The sequence below is a fragment of the Hibiscus syriacus genome, unplaced genomic scaffold (assembly GCF_006381635.1).
Source record: "Hibiscus syriacus cultivar Baekdansim isolate YM2019G1 unplaced genomic scaffold, ASM638163v2 tig00112981_pilon, whole genome shotgun sequence".
Lineage (NCBI taxonomy): Eukaryota > Viridiplantae > Streptophyta > Magnoliopsida > Malvales > Malvaceae > Hibiscus > Hibiscus syriacus.
This window is the reverse complement of record NW_024063431.1, coordinates 293940-308710: the sequence shown is the minus strand read 5'-3', so window position 1 is coordinate 308710 and position 14771 is coordinate 293940. Positions and strand designations below refer to the sequence as shown.

The following is a 14771-nucleotide window of genomic DNA, read 5'->3' as shown; positions in this document are numbered from 1 at the left end:
CAACCTAACATTTCACTGTCCAATTCATAGGATATTGCAAAACCTATGAACCAGATTTTGAAATATTTATGTCACAAAATTTGTATCTACATTTGATTTGATCTGATTTAATTTAAATATCTTAGATGTTATATAGTTATATATATGAATCTAAAGTTGGGTGGTGCAAGTAATTACGACGTGTGAGAAGTGATAGTGATAATGACTAGTGAGATTTTCCGAGACAAAGAGAAAGACATTGATTCAACAGAGAATTTGGACATGTCTTTTAATGCTGTAAAACAACTTATGTATAATTTTGGGGCTTGGTAATTAGGCTTTAAGACACGAGCAATCAATGTCTGGGGCAATAGACAAAGTTGATTTCCTTGACCAAGTTTCTCTTTTGGCAAAATGCCAGAATGTGTCTTTCGATCCATGTGCATTTCACGTGCAATTGACTATTACTCATCATCTGCGAGGACCCTAATTCAAACCCTCATTGACGTAAAGAAAAAGTTGGAAATGTAGTTACTTTGGTTGTTAATTTAGAAGATGACGGCAACTGTGGGTCTAATTGTGTTTATTTAACATTTCTTTAATGATGACAATGGATAAAATTTCGGTTAAAGTACACAAATGGTCTTCCGAATATAGGGTATGTTGAGTTCATCGATTATTAAAAAATTATAAAATAATCTTTTAATTATAGGATAATATTTATTGAGTCTATCAATTATTAAAAGTTATAAAATAGTCACCTGACTATTCATATGTTCAAGAAGCGTCATTTTCCGTTAAAAACTTGATGGTCGTCTGAGTTTAATGTTAACCTATTAATTGAGATATGATAAAAACATATTTTAATGATGTCTACTAACGCCACTATTGCTTTCAAGCTATGACTTGACGACATAATGCTTCAAGCGCTGACTCTACCATATAATATAAGCAGAGATTCGATCAACAAAATACAATTCAAACAATTATGGGATCAAATTTTATCATATCTCCAATCAACAGGTTGATGTACGCCTTAGAAGATCGTCAATTTTTTAACTGAAAATGATGACTTTGAAATATATAAATAGTTAAATGATTATTTTATAACTTTTAATAGACTAGTTTATTCCTATTAAGTCAGAAAGAAGAAGAAAATCTATAACGGAAATCGGGGAAAAAGAAACTTCACCATTGTTGTTTGATTTCTGGATCAGGAAAGACATACCAATGCATTCAGCGAATTGGTAACGAACTAACGATGGAGAAGACCATCAGTCAAGAGAGTCAAATCACTGAACCGTTTCAAGACAGAAGATCCTCCATTTGCGGACACTCCTGTTTTGGCAGTGACGACCTTGAGTCCTTTCAATGCATGGCCTGCATCGAAATTCGTTTGGTCGAATCTCTTATTCGAATATCATATCGAGACCACACATTTTAGTTTATGAGAAACCTGTTCGATTCGAGTCGATATGCTCGTAAACAAAGATGAGCATGGAGAAGCTGATTTGTTATCCAAAGTTCTCTTCGTTAGCAACGCTGATTCGGGGCCTTCATTTACACCGCCAATGGCTATGTGAACCTTGTGAACAACCACGAAATCGTCTTTGATATCCAAGGCTGATTTTCGCAAACTCATCTTCGTCTTCCTCAACAATGGTGGCTGCAAAAGGATGAAAGTAACAACGGTACCCGTAGACATTATTAAAATATAATTTTCTCATATTTCATTCAATAGGTTAAGTTTCAGTTCAGATTGTTGTCAATTTTTTTTAAAGAGTTCAGAACATATGAATAATTGAGTGATTATTTTGTAACTTTTAAAAGTTGGGAGACTCAACAAAATAACTCCCTAGGAGACTATTTGTGTACTTTAAAAAAGATCATCTGTCGTTTTTAAAGATATTTCGACAACTTAACTACTTCACTAGGGCAAATATCCAAATTAATGAGCATGACAATTGCGGTGATTAAGGGAAAGAACAATACTCTAAACCAGCTAAGCATGTCTTCTTATAGCTCTTGGCTTCTATCAAAAGAACCCTAATTTTTTCCTCTTCTATTGATGGGCGTTCGTCCCTTTGAAATTTTTTATATAAATTAAATATTTTTTTTTATATTTTCGATTGATAATTTGTTTTTGTTTTCCAAAAATTTTATAAATTCGCTCCTTCCAAAATTTTATAAATTAACTCTCCTACCATAAAATATTGTATCGTCCGTGTGCTCAATATTAATTATCCGCCTTTGCATCTACTTGCGGTTGCATGTACGGTTTAGAAAAAGAAAGTGCCATGATTCAGAAAAATATGAGTCAAATGATGGAAACCTTATTGCAGTCAAATAAAAATACTAGTAAAATTATACAGGATCATCCATATAATAGGTATGTAGGTCAGGATCAAGACACAGGGTTTAGAGATATTAGAGAAAACACTGCCGTATCTATATCTTACACCTGCTGGTTACTAATTAAGGGTAGTATATATTGCTTTTGTTGTGATTGAACTTGTTTTATGATGTGCGCCTAGGCTGCACTTTGACCTTAAGAGGCTTCGCCATTTCACAGGACAGCCTCAGCCTCTCAGTGAGATCAACAGGATCAGCATCCGATTGTATCCACTTGCATTCATGCAATAAGGATCCTACCCAAAAGTTAACAGTAGCCAAACTCAATGTCTTTCCCGGACAAGTCCTACGGCCCGACCCGAAGGGAGCCATCCGGAGGTCGGACCCCAACACGGAGAACTCGACATTGGCACAACCGTCCTTGGGCACGAATCTCTCCGGCATGAACTCGAGGGGATTCACCCAAATTTCGGGGTCCCTGGTGATGGACCACATGTTAACCATGGCTGTGGTCCCTGCAGGCACTTGGTATCCTTCGATGGTGGTGTCCGTAATCGCCAACCGAGCCCATGATAGAAGTGGACCAGGTGGGTGCAGCCTAAGAGCTTCCTTCACTACTGCCTGCAGGTACACCATGGATTGAATGTCTGATTCTGTCAACGCTCGTGATTTTCCGACGACTTCATCGAGCTCGGCCTGCAGTTTCGATTGGATTTCAGGGTGAAGCACCATTCTCGCTAGTATCCACTCTATTAGAACCGCAACCGTATCCGTTCCCCTGAATATCATCTCCTGTGTAATAAGTAGAGCATAATTAGAAAAAAGAAAATTAAATTAGATGAATATTAGTGTTAGTTTTGGTTGCCAACAAAGCTAAGAAAAAGCACATATATGATCGGAAACTAATCAACGAAATGATCCAAAAAATCATTATCATATCTAAAAGTACCCGACTATTATTTTTCAAAATCAAATTTAAATTTATGTTTTGGTTTCATTTTAGTTACTCACTGTTAAAAAAATTAATGGTGATGCTGACATATCACCATAAGATAATATTAACATATCACCATAAGGTAATATTGACATATCACCATAAGATAATATCACATCATTATTAAAAAAAGAAAAATTACCACATAAACTATTATGTTTATTTTTTAACGATGGATAATCAAAATAGAACCAAAATGTATGTTTAAGTATGATTTTGAAAAGAAAAATAGTTAAATGACCAAAGATAACTGCATGAAACGTTCGGTGATTATATACGTAATTTACGCATATAAAATGGGGTAAAGAACACCTATAGCACCCCAACTATAACTTTTGTTCCATTTTGATCACTCAATTATTAGTTTTTCAAAATCATGGATAACATTACATTTCGGTTTTATCTTGGTCACTTGTTAAAAAAAATCATTGACGTGACATTTTGTTAAAAAAATTCAATGATGATATTTTATTGTCTTATGATGACACATAAATATCATCGTTAATTTTTTAACGGTGAATGACCAAAATAAGACCAAATACATAACGTTAGATATACTTTTCTGACAAACAATAGTTGAGTGACCAAAATAAAATAAAAATGATAGTTAAAGTACTAAACTTATAGTTTATACTGAAAATAAATTGGTTCTTACCCAAAGTACGGCAACCATATCGTTGTCCGAGAGTCTATCTGTTCCAGTGAGAGAAAGTAAAACATCCACAAAATCATGGTTTCTTCTCTGGGTTCGGAGTTTATGTTGTTGAATGATTCTATTCACAAATTTGTTCACCTTGGGAACAAGCCGGGTGCATCGAAACCGGATTTTTTGAAGGTCTAAACCCGCGAGCCATGGGAGATGATCAGACCAATTGAGCTTCCCCAATAGATCGTAACCTTCTTCAACGAGCCGACTGAGTTCATCCCTTTCACCATTTGACGAACTCAGTTGATAATTACTGCCAAACACCAAGCACATCATGTTGTTGAGCGAAGCTTTCTTGAGTATATCCTTTACAGAGAACTCTTCTCCATTACACGCTATTAAAGAAACCATTTGCGCTGCGATTTCAGACCTCTGCGACTCGGTTAAGCCGATTTGTTTCGGACTAAACAGGTGTGTGGCTGCGATTCTTCTGAGGGTTCGCCAGTAAACACCGTAAGGAGCGAAACCGATGGCTCGGTTGAACATCAAGCTACACGCTGATTCTTTCACGGGACGATCGGCAAAAACTGAGCTGTTGAGAATCTCTTTGGCTACGTCAGGGTTGCATGTGACGATGACCCGAGTATTGCCCAAGCTAAACGCCATGAGTCGTTTAGCACCGAAACACTTGGCTGCTGCAGAGATTTTGTGGTGAGCTAGGCCGAGCATGATGCTCATGCTTCCGATCACCGGGAAACCTCGTGGGCCTGGAATGATGTTACTGTGATTTGTGGCGGCTCTTTTGTGTAGCCAATGGTACTTGCCCCAGGCAGGGCCTCCAGGGTAGAACCAGAAACACAGGGCCATGGCCAGCCAACCCATGCAAAGAAAAAGAAGAAGCAAAATGGAGCTGTGACATGAGAAAGTCTCGCATTTGGAGGCAATAAACAAAAGCCAAAAGCAATCAGAGTTTGTTTCCATTGAGATGGGGAAATGGCGGATGATGTAAGTATTTCTGATGCCTAATGGTTCCTTTTTTTTGTTTGAAACTATGAAACGTGAGCTTTGCTTTATATACAGATTTTGTGTGGTATACCATACGCAGGATGGACTTAGGGCTGCTGGTGCGTGTCTAAAAATTTTAAATTCTCTTAGATTTTATATATATTTTTATATTTTTTATTAATTATATAATTTTTTATTAATTATATAATTTTTCATCTCTTAAAATTTTATAATTTCATACCTCATAATTTTTAATATAATTTAAAAAACTTATACTCCTTACATAAATTCTTACGTCCGTGTCTTAAGGTATTAATAGACATGTATGTATCAACGCTATAATGAAAATAAACAAAAATCAGAAGTTGAGAAATTGAGATATCAGTGTGCGCCGCCCCTGGTATATCGGAAAATGAGGTTTCATGACCTTAGGGCCCCTAGTATATTCGTTTCAGCTGGCGTGGTTCGTTGCGTTGGAGCAACACAAGCCATAGCCAGAGATTACAATTTAACTTGAAGATTTGATACCATATGGTAGGACTATTTTCGTGTAATTTTGGATTAAAATTAGATTTTATATAGGGTGAAATTGGGTGAAATTGGATTGGGTGCGCGCAGAGGGTGAAATTTTTTCGATCTAATCACATTCGAGATAATAATATAATTTTTTTATATAAATTTATGAGTAATTACTACAATACCCATCTCTCTATATTTCTTTTAGTTAGATCCTTATCTTATGTCAAATAAAGTTTATATTCTAAAAGTCCGGGTTGAATATGGGTCGAATAAAAATATACTCTGTGAATTTGATTAGATCAGGGTGGAGGACATATATTTTAGGTCAAATCAAATTAAAATAAAAAATATATATTTTTCAAATTAAATCAAATTGATTAAAAACTCTACTCAACCTCACCTGTTATCATCTCTAACCATAACCGTAAGTCTGTTTGGATCCATAGCTATCATGAAACTAATAATATCAGGCGCATAATTGAAGAAGGCAGCTCTTACAATTTGTTAATGAATTTGGCATCACTCTCGGAATTTAGCTATCCGTCGTTGAGGGGTCCTGACCGAGTCCTCTAGGCCACATCAATCACATATCATTCTCTTGGTACCCAATGATGTCAATGTAATATCTTTCTCCTCTGTTCTATTTATTTATTGGGTAAATTACTTTAATGACCACCTAACTCTGGGTTGGTATCAAAATGACCACTATTTCCAAAATTGGTTATTATGACCATTGAACTATTTAAATGAGTTCAATATAGTCACCCTACATTAGTATTTAATGAAAGTGCATACGTGATAGTTAACAAAATTAATATAATTATATGTTTGATCCTTAATACTTGTACATTCAATCAATTTGATCCTAATTTTAATTTTATTAATAAATTAATCATCAAATCAGGAGGTGACACATGTCATCATTAGATTAAATAATATTTTTTAAATTTATTTAATTTAATTATTTATCTTCTAACTAGATAGTGACACATATCACAATCTAGTTAAAGAAAAAATTAAATTACAAAGAAGGGTACAATAATAATGGTGCTAGTTGAATTTGATCTTAAGACCAAAGGAACTAAACTCACACACATTGCCACTAAGTAATACATATATATTTTATAAAGTAGTTAATGCTAGAAAGAAAAAAAGAAATAAAAATACTTACGAAAGGATTTGAACTTAGGCCATGAAAAACTTAAAAATACCAAACTACTAAACCAAACCATACATTTATATAACAGTTTGGTAGATTTTATATATATAAACTTAACAATGGCTTATACACTATTAAAAGAAAATTAAATTTAAAATTTATATATTTTTAAAATAAATTTAATATTCTTTTTTTGAATATTTTTGATAAAATATTTTTTAAAGTTATAATTCAATGATTATATGTAATCTTAAATTGATTCTTTATAATTTAATTATTGATTTTATTTTTATTAAAAATAAAATATATAATTTAAGTTATAAAAAGCTAATGACTTTAAATTACACATTTTAAACTACACAATCTAATAAAAAATTAACTAAAATATAAATAATTCATACACTTTATTTTTTTTATAAAAATAAAATTATTAATTAAATTGAAAAAACTTAATTGATATTATATATAATCATGAAATTATAAATGTGAAAAGGAAAATATTAAATTTATTTTAAAATATATGAATTTTAAATTTAATTTTCTTTTAATAGTGTATAAATAGGCGTTAAGTTTATATATAAAATCTACTAAATTATTATATAAATGTATGATTTTGTTCAATGGTTTGATACATTCAAGTTTTTCATGGCATAGGTTGAAATCCCTGGCGTTTTTCCCGAAAAATCACCGGTGACCGGTATATTTACTAATCTAACACCGGTCAGACTATATTTCCCGATCTAACACCCTTTGCAGTAAAGCGCGCCCCTTGCACCGCACTATATGCTGATTTGGCACCACGTGGGGTAAGGCGCGCCCCTGAACCGCGCTATATGCTGACATGGAATACACGTGGGTATAGCGCGTCCCTTGGAGCGCGCCTTACGCCACGTAGGGTATAGCACGGGTTAGGGGCCGCGCCTTACCTTTAATTCTCTGACATAATTATATATAGCGCGGGGCAGGGGCCGCACCATACCTTTAACTAATATAATCCACGCCTTGTATAATTATAACAACTTTTCTCGACTATAAATACCCTTCTCCCCTGGTTAAGTTCATCACATCTCTTCTCTCAACTTATAAATTAATACAACAATTCCGTCAACGAGTCAATAATTATGACAATTGTCTCATATTTGATTCAGAAGTTCGTGCGATTTTTCGTTATAACGTAATTTTGTGATAGATTTTTTTATTATACTTATTGTTTATTATGATTATTTGAAAAAATGACGTTTTTCCCGAAAAATCATCTGTGACCGGTATATTTACCGATCTAACACCGACCAGACTATATTTCCCGATCTAACACCCTTTGCAGTAAAGCGCCCCCTGCACTGCGCTATATGCTAATTTGGCGCCACGTGGGGTAAGGCGCACCCCCTAAACCGCGCTATATGCTGACATGGAATACACGTGGGTATAGCGCAGCCCCTGGAGCGCGCCTTACGCCACGTAAGGTATAGCGTAGGTCAAGGGTCGTGCCTTACCTTTAATTCTCTAACATAATTACATATAGCGCCCGTGCCATACCTTTAACAGATATAATTATATAAGGTGCGGTGCAAGTACCGCGCTTTATATAATTATAACAACTTTTCTCGGCTATAAATACCCTTCTCCCCTAGTTAAGTTCCTCACATCTCCTCACATCTCTCCTCTCAATTTATAAATTAATACAGTAATTTTGTCAACGAGTCATTAATTCTGATAATTGTCTCATATTTGATTCAAAAGTTCGTGCGATTTTTTTTATAAGGTAATTTTGTGATAACTTTTTTTATTATAATTATTGTTTATTATGATTATTTGAAAAAATATTATACTAATTGTTGTCAATTAATTTCTGTGTTTGTAAAATTAGAAAGCATGAATATACATCGAAATAGATTTGCGGTATAGGTAATAATATAAAATTATATTATTTAAATTATTTACGTTTATGTGTCAAAATTTTATTCTGTTATATTTTCGTTCATATATTATTTATTTAATCAACATTGTTTCAGTTGTTTTTTTTGCAGATATAATATTGTCGTACTTTTATAATCAAAGAATGACGCGACTTTCAGCTATTGTTTATTATGATGGTGAAATTCGAGAAGATGAAACCGACATTGTTTTCGTATCAAATGAGCGTGTTAAAATATCATTGAAGAGAAACATAACTCTTAAGGAGCTGATAACGAAGATTTTGAAGAAGATTCATGTTGGAAGTAGTAGAAGAATGTCGTCGTTGCAGTTCAGATTTTCAACATCATTGTTGCCATTAACTTATACAACGTTCGAACTTTTGAACAATGTTGATGTTGAAATGATGGTTGAAGCTCAAAGTAATTATTCAGACGTCGATATTGAGATGTATGCAAATTTTATTCAAGTGCTTGCCGTTCAGGGTCAATCATTAAGCTCATACTATGGGCTGGCTGAACAAGTTAATCAAGTTGATAGCCCGAAAAAAGTAATGTGTAATGATTTTAATGCCATAATAGGGAGACATTCATCCGTAACTCCTTACGATATGTACCGAGGTGGGTCGACGAACAATCCATTTGGCAACATCGCGTCCAGTTCAAGGGGAAGGCATTCAGCTGCAAATCCGTTTGACAATAATATGGAGATGCCATCGACGCAACCATCTGTGCAGTTTCCATTTGACACGATGGCTTCAAGCTCCAGGGGAGGCATTCAACTGCGAGCTTTTTCGATCTCAATGTCGATATGCCTTCTAGTTCAAGGGGAAGGCGTGCAAGTAGTAGGTTATTCGACCTAAATGTGGAACGCATGGAGGAACCATCATCTCCACCAGAAGAACCGCTTCGTGAGCCTGGTGCGGATGATGCTGAGACTGGACTATTCATTCACCCATAATCACCGCAATACAACTCCGATGGTGATGAAGTTCCAGGAAATATGGCACAAATTGACCCTCCTGCACACATGTATGAAGCTGATTATGGTGGAATATACGAGCCATAATTTGCGGATATGCCTCATCTCGGTGACTATGGATATTACTCATCAATAAATAATGGTGAGTTATCTTTAGGCATGAAGTTTTCAAGCAAAGAAGAAGCGGTGATGGCTATAAAAAATTACAATATCCATAATTCTGTTCAGTCCAGAGTCAACCGATCCACAACCAAAAAATATGTATGCTACTGTGCCCGACGCGAAAACGGATGCAATTGGATGGTCTGCGTATAAAAAATGAAGAGGAAAAACAATATATGAGAACTAACAATATACAATGGTCCTCACACATGTTGTGCTGGAGGGGTCAACCAAGATCATCCCAACTTGTACTCTGAAATGATATGCCAAGCCATCATGCCCATGGTAAAAACAAGCTCTCATATAGTTGCTGTAGTGTTGATTTCAGCTATACAATCGCAGTATGGGTACACTGTCTCCTATAAAAAAGCTTGGTTGGCAAAAAAAAATGCCATTGACAAACTTCATAGCGAATGTGATGCATCTTACAACGAACTTCCAGGTTGGTTTAGGCTGGTGCGAACGTTGAATCCTGGGATAATTGTGGACTTCGAAACCTCCTATGCATACCATAATGATCGAGTTCTTCGCGTTCGATGTCAATTCTACTGGGTTTTTTGGAGTTACCCACAGTGCGTTAATGCTGTCAAATACTGCAAGCCTGTGGTCCAGATCGACGAGACTTTCTTGTATGGAAAATACAAGAAAGTTTTATTATTAGAAGTTGTCCAAGATGGAAATCACAACATTCTTCCAGTTTCTTTTTCTCTTGTCGAAGGAGAAGTTACATATTCTTGGGTTTTTTTCCTCCGAAATTTACGTGCCCATGTTATCACGAGGGAAAACATCTGTGTCATTTCAGATCGCGGAGCTGGGATCAAAGCAGCAATGGAGTCTTTGGGTCCAATGTGGCAACCACCCTTTGTCCAACATAGGTATTGTCTCTAACACATTGCTGCGAACTACCATGGAAGGTACAAGAAGAATAATGAGCGTCAATTAATTGTGCGCATGTATAAGTGAAACTGATGTAGTTTGTTTTCTTTCGATTGTTTTAATTTTGCAAAGAAAGCAAGTTAGTAAGTTATACATTTTTTGATCAGGTTACGAACTACTTCCTCGAACGTTTGAATCAATGCTTCAATATTTGCGGGAGAAGAACGAGGAAGGATACGATTACATCAGCTTCATCGATAAAGAAATGTGGACGAACGCATATGATGGTGGATATCGATATGGACACATGACGACCAACTTGGCAGAGGTAATCAATTCAACCTTAAAAGGTGCACGTCACTTACCATTAGCGGCTTTGGTAAAGACTATATATTTTTGTTTGGGGGTGCTTTTTACGAAATTCGAGGGACAAGCTCAAACCTGGATGCAAGGCGGTTATGTCTATCACCCTAGATTAGTTACAGATCTACAGAAAAAAATGTCTACATCAAATGGAATGTCTGTAACAAGCTTCTCTAGAAGGCATGAAATGTTTCGTGTCACAGAGTTGTCACAAACTCTTCAAGGGATTGAAGCTGTGTCGTTAAGAGTAAATCTAAAGGACAGAACGTGCGACTGCGGGTTTTTTCAAGCTCTGAAGTATCCATGCTCTCATGTGATAGCAGCTTGCTCGCATACACGTCAAGACTATAACCATTTGGTGGATCCTGCATACCTACTATCTGAAGTTTTTAAGGTATACAAATTTGAGTTCCCCCCCATAAGTAATGGCAAAGACCCTGATGAGGTTTAAGATTGGCTTTCGATTGTACCAAATCCTAGTTTATTGAGGGAGCGTGGTTGTCCAAAATCCAATCGAATTCATTGCGATATGGATATTCGAGAAAGATCTAGACAAGACAGAAGATGTGGGCATTGTAGAAACCCAAAACACACTAGAAAAACATGTCCACTTCTGTTGCCATCAAGTAACAATTGATGAGGAAATGATGTATTTGTTTATCAAATAATAATTCTTGTACTTTAATTTGCATTTACTTTAAGTTAATGTCATTCGATAATCGCTGATGAAGATTAAAAAAATGATACAATAATATGAGATTGGACGTTTGCGTTATATGTGATTATAATAAAAGAGATAATAAGTGACAAACTTAAGAAAGTTATCAAACACAATCATTAAATTTTATCAAACTAATAACAATTTGGTATTTCAAAATAATTTTAAATACAACAAACTTACAATAAGTATTAAATGGTAAATGATAACCAAATTACAATAACTGATATTAAATGGTAATAAACAAAATTAACTGAAATACATTAAAAAAAGTCCAACAAATTTAACAAAATAAAGTAAGTATTAAATGAGAAATAATAAAAAATTACAATTAAAAGTCCAATAAACTAAATACAAATATAATAAAAAACAAAATCTATCGATGCCTGCGACGCGAATGTGTTCTGTAGGGCGGTGGCTGTCGGTCTCGAGGAGGATTTCTTCGTATCACTGGTTGTGATTCCTCGCTGTCATCATCATCGTCATCGTCGTCGTCCTCCTCCTCCTCCTGAGTAGGTACATTAGGTTGATGAGGAGCTGATGACGATGAAGCACCTCTATAGAATAAGGACCCTGAAGGTGTATGACTGACTATCCCACCGGCCTGCGAAAGCTGAGAAAACTCATAAAACGCAGACATCGCTGAGTGTGAAAACTGTACATGAGGTGTCTATGCTGCGACCATGAGTGATGAGGTTGAACCTGCCAAATATCTAGTATATGAACCCCAAGTTGGATCTGCAAACATAGACCAATAATAGCCTCCAGGATAGGTCATCTGTGACGGTGGCGGCGGCGGGGTTATAAAACCAGGTGAAGGCGGCGGCGGTGACATCTGGTAATGGAAAGGCAGTGGCGGCATCATATATGGCTATGGTATGTAAGTCGCTAGATACGGTTGATGCTGTGAAGGTCCTGCTGGTGCAGCTGAGGATGAACTGGAAGCACCTGCTCTCTGTCCACGAGTCAGGGGACGTTGGTGCTGTGTCGGTGAACTTCTCTGTCGACGTCGCAGAAAGGTCTGCCCTCGTGCATCCTCAGGAAGAAGAAACGGTTTCCCGTTACTATTGAAGCACTCATAATAGCCGTCAACAACCATCAAGAGGTCATCAAAAATGGGCTCTCTACGGGGAAGGCGCCGATGTCAATCCTCCAACAACACGACCCACTCATGATGCCTCACCAGTCAATCTGTATCTGTCTTACCGCATCTATCTGTGCTATGCAACTCGTCCATATTGCGAGGTGCTTCCGGAATTGGTTGAAACAACCAAATTGTCGCAGCACGCGATCAGTGGAGTGCCACTCGATTGTCGTATAACAGATCAAGGGGACCATCACCATCCAAACATCTGATGGGCCCCTCAACTCAGGTGGGATCACCGCCCTCACATCATCAGTAGAATATGACACCCATTCAAACTAAAACAAATATATATAATTTTTATCAAAAGAATAATCTAATTATATAACTATAATCTAAAATCGATTTTTTAAACATTAAAATTCATACTTGTGTGCCAGCCTTCTGATCGATTAGAACCCTAATTTTTTCTAAATCATCAGGTAGCTCTTGATGATTTTTCCTATCAGTAGACCACCTATTCAAGGAAAAATATTTTATTATACGCTTTATAAAATTATTAATATACGAAATCAGTTTTATAATTACCTCAGGAGTAGTGAAAATACGAATGGGTTTTTCACAACGGAACATAAAAAATAACAATCGATACCATGCCCAAGACTACAGCAGTAGGAGACATCCGCCGATAGCATTACGCCTATAGTCAATGGCTCGACACATCTCCCTGTACATCAAAGCCAAAACTGCCGAGCCCCAACTGAATGATCCGGCCAGATGAAAGTCGCTCAGATATCGCAACCACATGCAGTGAACTTTGTTGTACAATTTGTCTGGCATCAACAACCCTCCTATCAGCTGCAGTATGCATGCCCGTGCATACATTTTAACTTTATCCTCAGACACGTCCTATCTCAACTCCCGAAAATTGGCATCTAACCAATTTAACGGTATCCGACCACCGTTAAAACTTTCCAGGACACGTCCTAGATTTTCCCTGCACAAAGTAGTCCAGGAACCTTGCGCGATCCCTGATATAACATCCCCATCCACCGAAAGCCCCAGGTGCATAGCAACATCCTCAAGTGTAATTGTGCACTCTCCGCACAGGAGATGGAATGTGTGGGTCTCTGGCCTCCACCGCTCTACTAAGGCAGAGATAAGGTCTGGTTTTATCTTACAGTGACCTTGATATCTACTTATGTAACCAAATCCAACCTCTACTAAATACGGCAAGACACGACTAGGTATCACTAAATTAAAGTTCCTAATAAAAGGATCTAATACAAGGTTCTTCTCCTAAAAATAAATAATTACAAAAATTAATTCTTAATCTAATAATCATTCATTAAATAAATCAACAAATTATTACTAATAATTTAAATTAAATTAAAACGTTAAAATGTTACTGTATCAGCAAAGTGTCGAGATATATGATTTCCATCCAAGCGAAGTAGAACGCCTTCCATTATATATCTGCAAAAAAAATTATATAAGTAAAATATTAAATAAATTAAAATACTTAAATAAATTAAATACAAAATATTAAAAATATAATAAAATATACCTTAAACAGAGAATATAAGAGTATTTGAGAGAAGTTGAGATAAATTGAGAGAATTTGGTGTGATGAAAGTGATTGAGGATAGGAGTATTTATAGGGAGGATTGGGGTGTGAAGCGTCGGGGTATGGGGGTAATTAAACATAGCGCGGGGCAGGGGGCGCGCCTTTTTGACGCGTGGCAGATACACAGGTAAGGCGTGGCCCCTGATCGGTGCTATACCCACGTGTATCCCATGTCAGCATATAGAGCGGTGCAGGGGGCGCCTTACCCCACGTGGCGCCAAATCAGTATATAGAGCGGTGCAGGGGGCGCGCTTTACTGCTAAGGGTGTTAAATCGGAAAATATAGTATGACCAGTGTTAGATCGATAAATATACCGGTCACCGGTGATTTTTCATAAAAAATGCCGAAATCCCTTCCTAAGCATTTTTATTTCTATTTTTCTTCTAGCACT

The 14771-nt window shown here is 36.3% G+C and overlaps 1 protein-coding gene across 1 annotated transcript; it reads right to left on the bottom strand.

Moving 5' to 3' along the window:
* Positions 1 to 2381: 2381 nt before the first annotated feature.
* LOC120184963 (cytochrome P450 78A9-like) lies at positions 2382 to 4993 on the bottom strand. The gene is made up of 2 exons (XM_039189301.1): positions 3981 to 4993; positions 2382 to 3123 (listed from the first exon to the last, which is right to left on the bottom strand). The coding sequence occupies exons 1-2, from the start codon at positions 4950 to 4952 to the stop codon at positions 2497 to 2499; spliced, it is 1599 nt and encodes a 532-aa protein (XP_039045232.1). The 5' UTR covers positions 4953 to 4993; the 3' UTR covers positions 2382 to 2496.
* Positions 4994 to 14771: the final 9778 nt, after the last annotated feature.